The 18,763-nt window shown below is 36.3% G+C and overlaps 1 protein-coding gene across 2 annotated transcripts in view; it reads right to left on the reverse strand.

Moving 5' to 3' along the window:
- ADAMTSL1 (ADAMTS like 1) overlaps nt 1-18,763 on the reverse strand; it is a 488,758-nt gene that overhangs the window by 400,890 nt on the left and 69,105 nt on the right. For both annotated transcript variants that reach the window (XM_055147244.1, XM_004600171.2), the window contains exon 3: nt 13,375-13,420. In XM_055147244.1, coding sequence (XP_055003219.1) covers nt 13,375-13,420 — 46 coding nt within the window. The remainder of the gene's footprint in view (nt 1-13,374; nt 13,421-18,763) is intronic.

The raw sequence follows: 18,763 nt of genomic DNA on the forward strand, positions 1-18,763 counted from the left end.
AAGAAGACGAAGAAGAAGAAGAAGAAGAAGAAGAAGAAGAAGAAGAAGAAGAAGAAGAAGAAGAAGAAGAAGAAGAAGAAGAAGAAGAAGAAGAAGAAGAAGAAGAAGAAGAAGAAGAAGAGAGGAGGAGGAGGAGGAGGAGGAGGAGGAGGAGGAGGCGGAAGAGGAGGAGGGGGGGGAGGGAAACTGGGGACATGTACTCTGGAGGGAATGAGCCGTGAATGTAAGCTGGTGAAGGAATGGGTGCTGGAACATTGTATGAATGAAATTAATCATGACAAACTTTATAACTATGTAACTGTATATCTCACAATGATTCACTAAAATGAAAAGAAAAAAATTAAAAGTGGGTCAATAACAAAGCTGCCAATCCTGTGATCTCTCTGATTTGTATTCATATGTGGCCACTCTCAGTGAATGGAAAATTAAGGTAGAGGATAAGATGTTGAGAACACAGTCAGAAGAAAGGAAAATCAGAGACTTAGGAGGGGTCCAATGAAGACATGTCAGAATAAGCATTAGAAAGGAAAAGAAAAGTGGGCAGCAGTCAGGAGAAGGCCTGAGGGAGAAGGAAAGCAGAAGGGCCCAACACTCTGGAAAGAAAAAGGCCCCACAACTTGGCCAGCTGCCTGGCGGCTAGCACTGGAGAGAAATCCATATCCACCAGACCCACCAAATGAAGGAATCTGTGAATCATTAAAAAAATGTTTATTTCTGTATGCCACAAATGATAAAACAGTTAGTCATAAAATATGAGGGTTTTTTTCCCAGAGTAATAGCTGAAAATATTTTCAACCATTATTCTGAATGTTCAGTGTTTAACTATTGAAAAAGAAATGATGTGTTTTGAACCAAAATCAGCCTTAGTTATCGACACAGCATGCGGTGTACTTGCATTTAGAGATTAATCCACTTATAAAATGGAAAAGCTTTGTTAGAATTTGTGCTATCACAGTTTGAAGAATCACTAAAAGTAATTTATCATTTCTTACTTCCTAAAATGTATTTACCCTCATTATCTAATTTGAGCATAAGTGAAAAAATGTAGCTCAGGTCAAGAAAATTAGAATATTTATGGAAATATGTTCCCTAAAAACATCTTTTTGTTTTAAAAATCAAATTTTCTCAATGCAGGAAAGGGAACAAAACACACACACACAAACCCTGTAAGTGGTTGAATTGCCATTCTACATTTACTGTAGCTTTGTGATGTATTAGACTCATTATGTGGGGCATTGATTGGCCCCCTGAGCTATATTGGTCAGAATATACTGCAATTCCAACCAAGCTTTTGTCTGGCCAAAAAGGCCAACTTTATAGCTGCCAGAGACATAACTGTCCAACCTGAGAAGTGGGCATTGTAGAGAAAGCTTGTTTTTCTATAGTTTGTACAAAGAAAGGGCATTATAAGTTTTTAGTTCTGCCAGAGATGAGGTCTAATATTCTTGCTTCAGAAGTAACCTTGGCAAAAGAATCCTAAATTCCTTGTGATGTTATTAAATCAGTCTTGATCATTAAATTAGATATCTAGTCATCTAAATATTATGAAAGTATATTCATTTGAAGAGCACATTGCCACAGAAAGAGGAAGTTGAAGAGCAAGACTTAGGAAAACTGAGGCAGGCACTAGACTGAGAGCTTGTTAGATTTTTCTCTCATGCAACCCTTTAAAGAATCTGGTGAGATAGTATATTTTTCCCAAAATTGCAAAAATATGTATATAGTCAATGACTTTAAAATATTTCTTATCAACCACATTTGATTTAATTTTTAAATTTATGACAGTCATAGAATACATGTCACTGTCATCCCGTTGCTCATCGATTTGTTTGAGCTGGCACCAGTAACATCTCTCATTGAGAGACTTATTGTCACTCTTTTTGGCATATCCAATACGCACAGGTAGCTTGCCAGGCTCTGCCTTATGGGCTCCATACTCTCAGTAGCTTGCCGGGCTCTCTGAGAGGGGCAAAGAAATCGAACATGGGTCTGCTGTGTGAAAGGCGAATGCCCAACCACTGTGCTAACACTCCAGCCCCCATAGAATACGTATTCACTATAATATGTATTTATTTTAATTCCCCAAAAATAGAATAAAAAATAAATGTCTTCATAGGTCATTCAATTATCTCTGAATAATAACTATGCTTAGTTTGATGTGGGTTTTTTATGCCGTATGATATACTATATAAACTCAGACATACTTCAGTTTGAGGATATTTTAAAAATAAAATAATATTAAAATATTATTCTATATGTCTTGGAGAACTTTACAGACTATGCATATGGATCTACCTTACTCTTTTTTAATGATTATATAGTGTATTGTGGTATAGACATACCACAATTTAAAAACCCTTCTTCATTTCTAATTTCTAAACTATTATAAACATAAAATGTATTAATAAACATTATTTGTACATATTAAAATACTTTGTACAACTGATAAAGGTTCAGGTGTTGGAATATTGTATAGCCAAAGCCCAACATGAACAACTTTGTAACTGCATATCTCATGTGATTTAATAAAAAAACAAAAAGTCTTGTAAAAATTAGTTTATTTCATGCATCAGATTAAGAAAAATTAATAAATTTTATTCAAAAGGATATAAGTGTTAGTCCCAGGACTTAGAAAAATGAATGTTTTTACCACTGTAGAATGCTGATTACAGTTCTCAGTGTCCACAGGATTTGAAAAGAAGAAGGAATCATTTAAATCATTCTTTCCTCCTCCAATCCACATGTCTTGATGGTCTCTCAGAGACTGCCTAAATGCAAAATGCATGTGGAATCCTAAGGAAGGAGGCCTGCCCCCAATTTTGCTCTATTAATGTACAAATGAAGTCCTAATAAAGTTACTTGGAAAAGACAACTCCTACCAGACTTTAAAATGAGATCACTCTCCTCCTCAGTGGAGATTACAGTATAAGGAAAATTCCTGCTTTTCAGTTGGATGAGTCAATTAATAGGGAATCTTGGATAGATTTGGCCAGAAGCCCGTTTATTCGATCCACTGCTGGAGAAAGTTGGGTTAGCTCGGGGGTGAACCATTAGGATGCTCAGAGTACCCTCTGGAAGCCCTTTCTTATAGGTGGGGAGATTGAACATTTATTAAGAAAAAAACCAACATTCTTTCCCTTAGAATTTCTATCCCACTTGCTACTTGAGGTTAAGAAATTCCTTCTATTGCTCTGCATATATTTCATTATGAGATTGAGTGACTGTGGGTCTGGCACAAGAGAAATTCAGGGAATAATTTCTGAATTATTCTGAAGGGAATGATTAGAACAACCAACTTTCTGTCAGTTATCTCTTCTCTCAAGGAAAACCCATTTTGCTCACTGAAAGGACAAGAATGCCACTATGAAATGACATTGATGATAAGACCATACTCTTCAATACAGATAACTCAATCCCCACAGTGTACTTTGTGCTGTGTCCTATTAAAAAACCTAAAATGGCTTAAAATAAGCTGGACTACTTCACACCTCATTCTTCACACCCTGTCCACAACAGTCCCTCGAGAGTATTTCCCAATTGCTCTAGTATATGTTCCTATTAGAATATATACTTAGGCCTTATCTGACTCTGTCACTATTATACTCCAGGACTGAGAAAAAGTACCTGGTACATAGTAGGTTACTGTGGAAACTGTTGAATCAATTGCAATCCCCTATTTTCCATCAGATTCTTGCATTATAGTCTGGAAAAATTCCCACATCTTGAAGGACTCAGCTCAAATGTCACCTTATTAAGTATGTTATTCATTAATTCATCTTATGTGTTGAATGCCTACTATGTGATAGAGGTTGCCAGACATCATCTGTTAGTAGTCCCTTCAATGTCTCAGAAAACTTTATGGTACCCCAAGGACAAAAAAATATTTAACAGTTCTATTTATTAAGTAGTTATATTCAAACAACTTGGTAGGTATTTGAGTCTAACAATACAGTAGCCATTTGGAAAAAAAAAAACCAAAATCAAAAGAGAAATGTGTTTCACTCACAAATTTTCTTATTAGTAGGATGTAAGCATCATATTGGGTTCTGCAAAACTTCTCAAAAATCTAAATATTATACAATGTGACTATCATTTCTTTTCCCACACTGATATTCTTGCAGTACTTTGTTGTTGCTATTAAATTTTGCATATATGTTAGGGAAGGGAATGTAGCACAAACTAGCAATGGTTGTGGCAATAGTTATGTGCTACCTTTGAATATTTAAAATACATTAAAGTAGCCTGTGAATTTATTGTACTTCTGGCACAGGGTTTCAGAAGTATGGCATCAGACAATTTGTGACTAGACACTGGTTATCCTACATGATCCTCTATAGCCTCTTACCTCTTGGTGCTTCCCTACACAGATAGTGTTTATAAGCTTAAAATTCTCTATGCATTTCTCTATTTGTCTTTCTAACTAGATTCAAGATATTCCTATGGGAAGGAATATCTATCTTTTAAGCAATAGCATCAAATCCTAACACCCCAAATGTAGAATCACAGTTGAATGCTTGATAAATGTTAGTTAAATAAATGATAAAACAAGATACTGAATAGTGAAATGAATGACTCAGATAAGTAGAAAAATATTTTATTTTCATCTACTAAAATAAGGACTCAATTATGGGAATATTGATTTCCTACATTAGTTTTGGCTCTTGGCTGGAAAATGGCTGAGGCCAAACTCATTGACTAACTCTTACAATTGTTATTTTTTTACTACAGCATCTGACTAAAACTCTAGGGGTATTTGACCGTTTGTATGTTGTTTCAGCCGTCTATTTTTTTACCTTAAAATTTCAACCAGAAATGCCAGTAGGAGAATGGTCATTCCTTCCATATGTTGCATACTCCCATTCATTCCTCCCAATATGATGCAAACATCCCTCTAGTCAGAAAATTTAACATTTGATGCTAAATACCAAATGTGACTCATTTCATACTGTGAAAAGGTTTTATATGAAAAATGGGGGAGTGGCTTAAATGGGAATTTACCTTCGATCAGCCACCAGCATCATGTAGCTCTATGAAAGCTACCAAGATTTCTAATCTTGATGATGAGAATTACTGGTCAAGAGAGATGGTCATAATCCTGTAGCAAGTATTAGAACTTTGCTTCTATTGTCCACATTGGCTCTCTTCATTCTGACTCTGCTTTATTACTGGCTATAAAAATTTTTTTCATTGCAATATTGCCAGTGACTAAATCAAGACAGATATCTTCATTAGTCTGCATTCTGATCCAAATCTATTATAGCCCAAACAAAATACTTTTGAAGAATTACAGAATTTTAGAGCTGGAATGAATCATTGAGATCATTCAGTTCACCCTTTCAATGTTTGAGTGCAGGAGCAAAGGCCCAGAAAAGTTATAAACTTGCTCAGGATTGTCTGTTCTCTCTGGCTACAAGTGCAACTGCCTATGTCTGTTGTTGGAAAGCTGTACATAAGACATTGCATGAGAACATAGCTGGAGACCATAAAAGCATTTTTGCATCAGATGAGGATAAAGCAAAGCAACTTAGGAAAATATATTCTAGATCTAAAACATCTTCCAGATCATCCCAACAGTGCCACTCCAGTTCAATCACGCATTAGCTCACACCCAAACTACAGGCAATGGCCTCCTACACTGGCATTCCTGCTTCTACTATCCTTACTTCCCTCTATCTCCTTCCTGAGTGCTCCAGCACCTAATTTATCCTGTGCAATCATAAATACAATTTTATTCTTTCCTTCGTAAAATTCTCCAGGAGATTGTTTTGACTTAAAATATAACCCACATTTGGTACATTTGTGGGTTATATTTTATATATAAAATAAGTAAAATATAATCCACATTATTATCATCCTATAATCTTCCTTTTGAATACTGTACTTTATGTTCTATATTCAAGACTTCAGTCTTTCTTTAAATATGGCATACTTTAACTTCTTGGAATTAGTTATTTCTATCTGGATTGTTCTTCCTCTGGTACTCACAGAGCTGATAGTTTTCCATCATTCAACTATCGCTCTTCAAGTGAACTTTTCTCATTAATATGAAGTAGGCACCAATCACTTCATTTTCTGAAGACCAATGAAATTTACCTTTTTTTACAATTGTATGTTTTTTTGAATTTGGTTTTCTCCATTAGGATGAAAGCACTAGGAAATCTGGTTTTAGGATTATTCACCAATAGATCCCACTACCAAGAATTATTCTCATTCTCAAGATTGATTAATTTTGGAATGAATTAATGTTTCGTCTTCATGCACTAGAAACATTTTTAGATGCTTAAACTATCCTAAAAAGAAAGAAATAGCTGCCCATCCACCTCACTTCCACTCCTGTCTGATCCCTAAAAGTTGTAGAAGAGATAAGGAAATATGGTTTCCAAAGTTATTCCTATATTTTTCAAAGCAGTATAGTAATAATTCAGTAGAGCAGCAAAACCTTAATAGGACTAGGAGATAATACTAGCAGATAGAACACCAGTATTCAGCCAAACGGGGTTTGATTCCTGGCATCAGGAAACAAAGGCACTTGGTCCCCTGAGCATCATTGGATGCAGTCCTAAAAGCCCCCAAACACTGACAGGATTGGTCCTGGAGGCCCCATCAGTTTTAGGGTGGTCCAGTTATCCCCAGCACCACAGACCCCAGACAGCTTCACTTGCTTGGTGCCTTGCATTGAAGCATATGCTCAGTTGACAGGGAATTACAGGTATGGTAGTTGGACCTCCTATGCACCATTCTGGAGCTCTGTTATCCACCAGACCCAAATGCTCCCCCACCCAACGACTGCCACAACAAAAAGCTGTAGGACTTAAGAGCACTATCAGCTACCACAGATACATTACTCTATTAGGCTGCTAAGCATGGTCAGTGATTCCTAAGCTCTTTGGAAGTTAAAGGACAGTATTCAAGATTCTGTTTATAAGGATCACAGTATTAGTCTAAGTACTTTGGATGTTAATTCAAAACACCTAATATCAGGGCTTTAGATTTGAGATTTAACTTCAATAAAATGAAGATATGAAGAAGGTTATCCTTCTGAAGGGCCCCAGGGAAGAGCATTAAAACCCAAATGACTCCTTTGATTAATTAGTTCACACCGGCTATTTTTATCCCTATCTTCAGTCTTTCCTCAGAGAGGATCCTTCTTTTTTTCTCCAATAGAACAGGAACTGAACATGGGAAAGATTAGATAAACATTGTCCTTCCTTTGTCTTAGGGGTGAAAATAGTTTACTTGAGCCAGCTATAAGCAAGATAAGAAGAGATAGTACCTAAGAGAATGATGCAAACATATGGGAACGTTAGCATATTTTTTAAAATAAACCTATACCTTAAATGTATATTAACTTTTTCAGGTAAACCAGAAAGACTAGGAAACTACAGAGAAGTTTCAATTACTTAGTGTTGGACACAAGAATTCAAAGGATGTTTGATTTATTTCTTTCAAAGAATAGAAAGAGGAGGGTACATTGTACAAGGGTAGTTGTTCAGAAGAATCCCCTTGAAACTATCAGGATTAAGAAATGACTCTGGAGGCTTAGCCAACAAAAGACCCTAACATTTTCTCCAAACCAAGTAATGAAAACAGGACTATTTAAATGAACTATTCTAAACTTTTTAGTTTCATAAATGAATCATTCTAAGCTTTTTAGATTCATAAATTGGAATGTGATTATGAAAAAACTTTCTTATAATGTATATTTTGGGAGTTGCTGGGTCATACCCAGAGTAAGCTTTAGAGCTTACTCCTGGCTCATCACTCAGTGATCACTCCCAGAGGAATTCAAACAATCATATGGAGTGCCAGCGATCAAACCCAGGTTGGCTGTATGCAAGGCGAGCACCTCACCCATTGAACGATGTCTCCAGCCTTCATGATATATTTTATAGTTTTTTTGATAGTATTGCTTCTGTTAGGAACAAAAACCAAGGGAAAAGACCTCAAATTGCTTGAAGATTAGGCTTGCATAAAACAAACAAACAACACCCCAAGAAACCCCTTGATGTTCCTTTGAAATACTCTAAAGTTAGAGTCTTAGCCTGTATCTGATCATTAAAATATTTATCATCATCATCATCATCATCATCATCATCATCATCATCATCATCATCATCATCCCATTGATCATCAATTTTCTGGAGCGGTCTCAGTAATGTCTCCATTCGTCCTACCCTTGAGATTTTAGAAGCCTCTCTTTACTCATCTTTCCCAACGATGCCACATTGGAGGATCTTTCAGGGTCAGGGGAATGAGACCCATCACTTTTACTGGTTTTGGCATGTGAATACTCCACAGAGAGCTTGCCAGGCTCTCCCATACCAGCTACTCAACATAATTAATTGAAACACATGGCAGGGGCAAGGAGAACTAACGCAGGGATTTAGAGAGTCTGCATGTAATTCTAAGGTCATGAGTTCAATTCCCTGGTATCCCACATGCACCAAGCACGGTCCCCAAAGCTCTGCTACCTGTGATCCCTCACCGTAAGAAATTTCTGGCCACAGTAGAGCCAGGTCTGTGTGCATCACAGCCAGGAGTGTGTATTGCTGAAAAATATTTATAATTATTTTAACAAGAAATGTTATTCTTATTATAACAAGAAGTCTGTGGACTATATCTGACGAAGGTAAGAAAAGGAAGGGCAGATATGTCCACCTGAATGCTTTAAATATTCATCTACTTAGGACAGTTTGAACCCTTCCACTATTCTAAAGGTGAGAAAGAAAAGTAATTAAAGTTAAAAATATTGCATACAGGGCTAGAAATAGTGGGTATGATGCTTTCCTTGTACAATATAGACCCAGTTTTAATTCCCTGCATCATATAATTCCCTGAACCCCACCAGGAGTTATCCCTGAGCATACAGCCAAGAGTAAGCCCTTACTTAAACCAAAACCAAAACTGAAATTCTGTATATCATGTCATGTCTCATATCTAAAAACACAAAAATTTTATCAGTGAGATCACCCAGATGAGTTGAGCACATGATCTGAATGCAGCAGGCCTGGGTTCCATCTCTGCACTGCATGTTCCCCCAGGTACTGAACTTCTTGGAGCTCCCTCAAATGAGTACTTCTGGGTATGGTTCACAAATTTTAAAATGAATGTTAAAGTAAAAATGGACAAGAATCTTGACCTGTGTACAGTATTAAGACTTAAGTCTCACCACAGTATAATAAAAGGCATAGTAAAGAAAATCAATGCTTAAAGGTATATTTTCTTTGAAAGAAATTTTTCTATCATTTCTTAAAAAAAGAAAAATACCCCAACAACTATTTGATCTTTGTAATTAGCCAACAGTTTGTCGTGTGTGTATGAGTGTGCGTGTGTGTTTTGAAGGAGGTTATGATACAAACTGTGCCAAGAGGGATCTTGTATCGCAATTGGAAATAGAGAAATAAATGGAGCAGAATTTTCCACTGAACAATGATTCTTATTCCTAATCACTAAGCCTACTAGTTCCTCAAACTCTCCCTGGTCAGGCATTTCAAAATAAAAACCTTTCACTAATTTAGGCTTTATCCTGTCATGTATATTTTGATCATGGGTTTTTCTAATGTCCATTTTCTCTATTCTTGATTCAATGTATCTCAGTGTTCAGACTCAATAACCCACTGACCACACTCTGTAAGATCAAACTATCTTCAGACGAGTCCTTTATCTGATCATCCATTATTTTTTTCCTTTCTAGCTTTCACTTTGTTCCCAGTGGCAATTTAAAAATATCAGTTTTAATGCTGATTTTCAAAGTCTGAATCATCTCTTTCTACTGTCAGTAGATGACTTAGAAATATTTTCTACTGATAAGTTTGAGTCTGTTCACCACAAACTGATCCAACATCTTTATATACCTTCATGCTTCCTTTCTCAACTGGTTTCTAAGAATGAAGTACATGTGATTTTTCCTTATCATAATTTCTCATATTTGTGTTACCATCTGTCCTTTCAGATTTCTGGCATTAACTAAACTCTTACCCTCACAGATTATCTCCATATATTATCAATCTCCCCCTTAGACCACTCCTTTCCCAGGGATCTCACATTATAAACAACCCAGAAATCTGTAATTCCACAAATGATTAAATGTCTTTATCACATTTTATAAGAAGGGTTTATAAACATCAATTCCATATTTATCTACTTCTCTACCCCATGAATTTTATTTCTATTATCGTACACTTAGAGAATCCTCTCCTGGCTTTTTCAAGTTTCAACATCTTGGCGACATTTATCCAATTCAACATCTTCAGAAGTTCTATTTTTTTCTACTTATTTCTTGGCATATTTCAAGGTTGATATTGTTCTATACTCTATTGCTTATAGACATTCACCACAATTCTGAGGCTCCCTTCTTTATCATTATGTATATACAACCTAACAACTACTACAAAATTTTCAAATTTTATCATTATTAGTTGTGCTTTATATGACTTGAGTCAATATCTCCTTTTTTTCTGATGAAAACTACTTCAGTGCATCTCTCTATTACCAATCTAAGACTCCTATAATATTACTTGCTTGGAAATATCATAATTTCAACATATATGTAAAACTCAATAATGTCCCTAAGTATTATGTTTTATTTTTAAATATTTACTTTCCTAAGTCTTCTTCCTATATTCTTATGATAATAATTTTTTTCTTGATGGACTAGAGAAATAGCACAGCAGTAGGGTGTGTGCCTTGCACACAGCTGACCCAGGTTCAATTCCTGTGTCCCTCTTGGAGAGCCCGGCAAGCTACCGAGAGTATCACGCCCGGCAAGCTACTCATGGCATATACGATATGCCAAGCACATAAACAACAAATCTCACAATGGAGACATTACTGGTGCCCGCTCGAGCAAATCGATAAGCAACGGGATGACAGTGACAGTGATGATAATGATATTTACCCTTCTTCTAAAAGTCTAGGTACTTTACACAAATACTATGTTTTACATTCTACAAATATTTTGAGCTTAGTATATGTAAGTCAATGGCTGTAGGTATTAGAAATAAAAGAAAAGATGAGATGAATGAGGTTCATAATTTATGTAGTAAAATTCTAGAGTAGGTAAATAGGAAATAAAAAAGTAAACAAAGAAGGTAAATTCTGGTAGAGATATTCTTGTAAATAAAGTGTTATTGGTTACTATTAAATATGAGGTTAGATAGTGGGACCACCATATTAGATATTAGATAAGATGGTTAAGAAAACCTCTGTGAGGAAGTATTTGAGTTGACACTTTATCACTGTCATCCCGTTGTTCATTGATTTACTCGAGTGGGCACCAGTAATGTCTCTATTACACTCAGCCCTAAGATTTTTGCAGCCTCTCCTTACTCATCTTTCCCAACGATTGGAGGCTCTTACAGGGTCAGGGGAATGAGACCTATTGTTACTGTTTTTGGCATATCGAATATGCCACGGATAGCTTGTCAGGCTCTGCCGTGTGGGTGGGATACTCTCGGTAGCTTGCTGGGCTCTCTGAGAGGTATGTATATATCTGTTACTGTATTTTGGATATGAATGCACCATGGGGATCTTGCCAGGAACTCCCAAGTGGGCAATAGACTCTCGGTAACTTGTCAGGTTCTCTAACAGGGAGAACTAGGCTATTAGGTGTCACACAGCCGCAATGTGGCCGCATGCTTCTGGGAGCTTGGATTTATAGTCTCTGGATGTTGGTTGTTGATGGGATTTCATGGTGCCAGGGGAAATCTCTGGGTGTGACTGCCTAGCTACTGGAAAATGGGGGATCTGGGTAAAAGAGGCCTAGTCCCAATCTGAGCAACCAGGTCCTGTGTCTGAGTTGACACAGAATAGGGAAAATGCCAATCATGACAATACTGGGAGGGAGGGAAAGTGAGTGGGGGAGTTCTAACAGAAGGATCACTGAATAAGTACAAAAGCCCAAACTATGCATATATCATTTCCTTTATTCCTGTATTCCTAAGTACCAGAGCTCAAACTATGTATATGGCATTTCCTTTATTCTTACTTCTGTCTGTTACTCTAAATTGTTAAATCTTGCAGAATGACTTTAATTTGAATTTGTCATATCTATTTCCTCCCAGAGTAAACCCTCATTACTTCTCGGTTTCCATCCATATCTGTTCCACTCCATTCCTCCACTACAGAATTATTCCCTTTAAAGAGTAGTCTTCCTACAGGAAAACTCAGTCTTCCTAAAAAAAAAGAAAAAAAACAACTTAACGATAACATAGTCTCCTTCCAAAACCTCTGTAAATTCTCATTATTCTCTGATGTAATATAAACTTTGTTTCATATATTTATTTATGGTGCCAGGGATTAAACCCAGGGCCTCATATATACAAGGCACATGCTCTACTGTTGAGTCACATCCTCTCTATCCCTTGAGTGAATATAATTTGAAAATTTGACATTAATATCTATTGATGGTGGAACCTAAAAACATATTTAAATTTTTTCTCCCATATTACAAAACACAATCCTGACCATATTTGTGTCCATAATTCACCACAAAGAATCCTGCTTTCAGTGTTATCCATCATACCTCCTGAATATCACCTTTTAAACCAAATATGGGCCAGTCAGAGCACGTCTTGACCTCACAACCCTACCAAGACACCTTCTAGTAAAGATCCCCCAGATGTCTTGGTTATTAACACACAGATATTTTTATCCCTTTTTAAAACAGTATTTGTCATATTTTATCCTAGAATGTGGTTAAGTACATATCTGTCTTCTCTTTCTCCATGCCTTACTATATTACAGATGTTTTGACAGTGAACACATGTTGTCTATCCTTGTACAAGTGTTGTGTCGCACACATAGTTGACATTAATTACTAGTTTTGAATGAATTTACTGAATCTGTTTGATTAGTTAATCTTTATCTCAGGAGACTCCAATATCATTCTTTTTTTTTTTTTTTTTTTTGCTTGCTTATTTTGGATCTCACCCGGTGATGTTCAGGGGTTACTCCAGACTCTGCACTCAGGAATTACTCCTGGCGGTGCTTGGGGGACCATATGGGATGCTGGGAATCAAACCTGGGTTGGCCGCGTGCAAGGCAAATGCACTACCCACGTACCCCTACTAGCCCCTCCAATATCATTCTTAATTTTCCCTTCAAAAGACCTAGATGTTAAAAATCAGAAGCAGAGATAAAAATTACAGAGTTCTAGTCTTGAAATAACTTAGCTATTTCCAATCTAGTCAAATGTCTAAAAGTTTATATTAAAGAACATAATTTTTAAATTACTGCTTTATAATCAGTAGAACATAGAATAAATCTTATTAAAATATTAATTGATTGACTTCATGCTCGGGTTACATAAATCTACTTAAAATTATTTAATGCTCAAAAATTATTTTATCATAATCACAGAACCTCTTTACTTACCACATTACTGCAAGTTCTATATCTGATATTTCTTCCTTCACAACTCCTAGGTCAGAAAAAGAAAAAGAAAAGTTAATCACTACCATAAAATTTAAACTAATTCCTTAAGGAAATAATTTATTCTTGCTTACAAGAATAAATCTCTTTTCTCCTAAGTTCTTAGAGTTAACTATTAAATTCTGATTGAGTTGTTTTTAAGAAAATGTAAATTACTAGTTTCAAAATGACCATTTTACCTAAACTACTATATAGATTCAACACAATACCCATCCAGATTCAGAAAAAATTCTTTAAGGACTTAGAACAGTTCATAATAAAGTTTGTATGAAATTTTGAAAGACCCCCAAATAGCCAAAACCATACTGAAAAATAAGAAACTGCACGTGTGTGTGTGTATGTGTGTGTTGAGGGGGGTTTTAGATCATTACCTAACTTGAAACTATACTATAACGCCACAATGATCAAAACAGTGTGACACTGGAATAAGGGTTGACTCTCTAATCAATGAGTCAGATAGACTATCCAAGAACAATCCCCCATGTATATCATCAGCTAGTTTTTGACAAAGGAGCTGAAAGCATGAAAAGGAGTAAAGACAGCATCTTTAACAAATGGTGACTAAACTGGATAACCACATATAAAATTAAAACTGGATCCATATTTCACACCTTACACAAAAGTAAATTCAAAGTGGATCAAAGACCTTGATATCAGATTAGGATCTATAAAATACATTGAAGATATAGGCAGAACACTCAAAGATCTGGACCCCAAAGGTGTCTTCAATGATATAATGCTCCTGGCAAAGGTAACTAAATAAAAAAAATAAACAAATGGGACTGCATTAAATTAAAGTTTCTGCATGGTAAAAAACAAAACAAAACACAACAAAAAACAGGATAAAACTAAAAGACAGAAAACTGAGAGGGAAAAATATTTGCCCTCAACAGATCAGCTAAGGGGTTGATATGCAGGATATCAATACTCATATAGACCAAAAACAACAACAAAAACAATCTAAAAATCCCATGAAAAAATGGAGAGAGGAAATGAACATATACTTCCCTGAGGAAGACTAATGGATGACACATGAAAAATTCTCAGTAGCCCTTATTATTAGGGAAATCCAAGTTAGGATGACAATGAGATATCATCTTACACCAGTGATAATGGCACATGTCAAAAATACTGGAAATATCTGAGGCGGCGGAGATGTGATGAAAAAGGAACTTTCATCCACTAATGGTGAGGATTTTGTCTAGTCCAACATATGTGGATCCGAAAGTAAAAGCATGATAAAAAAGGATGAATACAGAAGATGAGAGCATGAAGAGACAGATAAAAAGCAATAAAGAGCAAGCGTCAAGGTACATTGGTGGTATTAAGGAATGATGGAGCTAAATATCCTAACCATAGAATCAACAATACTAAAATTATGAGACTCAAACTTTACTAGCAAAACATAAAAAAGGTGGTTGTCAAGGTGACAGGTTGGGGAGTGAGGGGTAGGTAGGATGGGACTTAGAAACACTGGTGAAGGGAAACTGACACTGGAGACTGGATTGGTGATGGAACACTGTAGGTCTGAAACCCAACTATGAATATCTTGGTAAATCATGGTGTTTTAATAAAATAAAATTTAGAAAAAAAAGAAAAATGTAAATGTAAACTGATTACTCATTGAAAAATGAAACTAAGCATTGATTTTGCTTCAAGCACTTTCAAAATAAGTTACTTGGGGCTGGAGCGATAACACAGTGGGTACGGCGTTTGCCTTGCATGCGGCTGACCCGGGTTCGATTCCCACCATCCCATATGGTCCCCTGAGCACCACCAGAAGTAGGTCCTGAGTGTTGAGCCAGGAGGGACTCCTGTGCATCGCCAGGTGTGACCCAAAAAGGAAAAAAAATGTTACTTGTAGTTAATGTTTAGTTTTTAATCAAATATTAATGCAAAATTTTCTGTAAAAATTGAAGATTAAATTAATCCTGTCTTGTGTCTTGATTTTCTGGTATAAAACTGAAGAAATAAATTACTAAAAAAGTTTAAGTTTGAGGGGCTAGAGAGATAGCACAGCGGGTAGGGCGTTTGCCTTGCACGCGGCCGACCCGGGTTCAATTCCCAGCATCCCACATGGCCCCCTGAGCACCGCCAGGGGTAATTCCTGAGTGCAGAGCCAGGAGTAACCCCTGAGCATTGCCGGGTGTGACCCAAAAAAAAAAAGGCAAAAAAAAAAGTTTAAGTTTGATAGAAATTACTTAATATGTAACTACGTATTTTAAAACCACACATCGAAGGAAACAGAAAATCATAATTTTTAAAGAGCTATTCCAATTTATAGAAGTTTTAGAAAAGAATAATTACAGTCAAAGAAAAAAATATCTCCTACTGCCTCATCTAGAAGTAATCACCATAATTTTGATTTATTTATTTATTTACATTTGGAGGAAATCATATCATTTATACAATTTTGTAAGTTTTATTTAACTTAAAAATTGGCGTGATTTTCCTTCACTATTAAATAACTTTAAAAATGTTATTTTTAGAGTTACATAATATTCCGTCAAATGATGTAGCATTATTTGAATAATCATTCTTCCATTACTTGTCAAGTATGTAATTTGTAGTTGGGGGCTTGATAAACTATATTGTGATAAAACATGACCATGTACATGTTTTATCCAAGTTTCTGACTGTGGACTTTAGGGTAGATAAATTTCTAGGATGGAATTACTGGACTAAAGGGAATTAACTTTTACAAGTCTCTTGATAAATGTTGCCAAATTGCATTCCTTAAAGGTTGTACCATTTTATACTCCCACCAGCAACACATGGGAGTTTCCATTTGACTGAACTCTTGTGAACAAAAACAATCAATTTTTGATGAATATCCAATGATGACACTTAAAATGAGAACAGCAGTATGTTGCACTTTTCAAAATAAGACACATTTAAAGACATGAGTAAAAGTCTAATATAAAAGTCTGGGAGATTGATTATGCTAATAGCTAATATTTCAAGAATTCAAATACATTTATAAATTTGTTATGTATGTTAACTTATTAAGTCTTCTAAATTTTCCTGAAGCACCTCAAATTATTATACACATTCATAAACCATGAAAGAGATTAAATAATTTACCAAAATTATAAACTATTAATTAGCAAAACTGGTTTTGAGACCAGATCAAATAATTTCAAAGTTTACATTCATAACAATTAACATTTATACCTTCTAATTAATTTGTTAAAAATGTCTATGTAAATAAGAACCAAGAGAACCGGCACACAGAAGCCTTCCACAAGTAGTGCTGGTATGGAGTGGAGGAGGGCAGTTATAGAGAAGGGACCATTATGACAATCTGTCACTGTCACTGTCATCCCTTTACTTGTCGATTTGCTTGAGCAGGCACCAGTAACGTCTCCATTGTGAGACTTGTTGTTACTGTTTTGGGCATATCGAATATGCCACGGGTAGCTTGTCAGGCCCTGCTGTGTGGGTGAGATACTCTCGGTACCTCTCTCGAGAGGGACGGAGGAATTGAACCCGGGTCGGCCACATGAGAGGCAAATGCTCTACCCGCTGTTAGTTGGAAATGATCACTCTGGCCAAAATCTGAGTGTTGAAAGTAGGTAAGGCAATAAACACGATAATCTGAGGTTGGGGAGGGAAACTAGGGACATTGGTATTGGTAAATGTACACTGGTGAAGAAAAGGGTGTTGGAAGATTATATGATCAATATCCAATCATGAACAACTTTGTAATTGTGTACCTCATGGTGGTTCAATAAAATAAAAATTTAAACATGTCTACTGGGTCATTTTAAATGTCTATTTAAATGCCTATTTTAAGTTAGGTGATACATTTTTATGTGGAATGTAAAGAGTAGCAAATATGACCTGGCATCTGATATTAGGAAAATCATTCATGATTTTAATTCAATGTAGAAAATGATAGACAATATTTGTGATAAATCTTGAGAATGTTATCCAAAAGAAAATGTCTAAAAATAATATGACTAAGCTGTCTCAAAGAGATAGAAAGTTCTGAAGACTGAAGATTTGACTGCAACTCTAGCATTATATGAATATACATTAAGATATAATGCAGGGGCTGGAGCGATAGCACAGCGGGTAGGGCATTTGCCTTGCACTCGGCCGACCCGGGTTTGAGTCCCAGCATCCCATATGGTCCACTGAGCACCGCCAGGAGTAATTCCTGAGTGAAGAGCCAGGAGTAACCCCTGTGCATCGCCAGGTGTGACCCCCCAAAAACAAACAAACAAACAAAAAAGATATAATGCAAAGTAAAAGGAGGACTGGTGAGGCATCAAAATCAGAACAAGAGTGTGTTGCAAAGATATATAATTATTAGTGTTCAGTCCACAGATCAGTAATAATACAGATAAAAAGCCACTGAAGTTGAAGTAATTCATTAGCTGCTGACAAGACTGTAGTACTCATAAAACATATGATGTCTCATGCTAAGCTGTGGCCCAAGAATGGTGTGGTTACACCAAGAATACCTCTATGCAATGATGCCATGTTGATCAAACAACTTGCCCAGCATGATGTTTCTTTTATCCCCCAAATTTTATTTTATTAAAGCACCATGAGTCAGAAAGTTATTCATAGCTGGGTTTTTGACATACAATATTCCATCATTGATCCCATCACCAGTGTCAACTTCTCCCCACCAGTGTTCCCAGATTCCCTTTCCTAGCCCCACTTACAACACCAGCCTACCATAATGACAGTTACTTTTTAAGTTTGGTTATTAAAGTTTGGGCTTTTGCACATGAAAAAGTGCTCTACATCACTAATCATCAGAGAGATGCAGATCAAAACAACCATGAGATACCACCTCACACCACAGAGACTAGCACACATCCAAAAGAACAAAAGCAACCGCTGTTGGAGAGGATGTGGGGAGAAAGGGACCCTTCTTCACTGCTGGTGGGAATGCCGACTGGTTCAGCCCTTCTGGAAAACAATTTGGACGACTCTCAAAAAATTAGATATTGAATTCCCATTTGACCCAGCAATACCACTGCTGGGAATATATCCCAGAGAGGCAAAAAAGTACAATCGAAACAACATCTGCACATGTATGTTCATCGCAGCACTGTTTACAATAGCCAGAATCTGGAAAAAGCCCGAATGCCCCAGAACGGATGACTGGTTGAGGAAACTTTGGTACATCTATACAATGGAATACTATGCAGCTGTTAGAAAAAAGGAGGTCAAGAATTTTGTAGTTAAGTGGATGGGCATGAAAAGTTTCATGCTGAGTGAAATGAGTCAGAAAGAGAGAGACAGACATAGAAAGATTGCACTCATCTATGGTATATAGAATAACAGAGTGGGAGACTAACACCCAAGAACTGTA

Source organism: Sorex araneus, chromosome 1 (assembly GCF_027595985.1).
Source record: "Sorex araneus isolate mSorAra2 chromosome 1, mSorAra2.pri, whole genome shotgun sequence".
NCBI classification, from domain to species: Eukaryota; Metazoa; Chordata; class Mammalia; order Eulipotyphla; family Soricidae; genus Sorex; species Sorex araneus.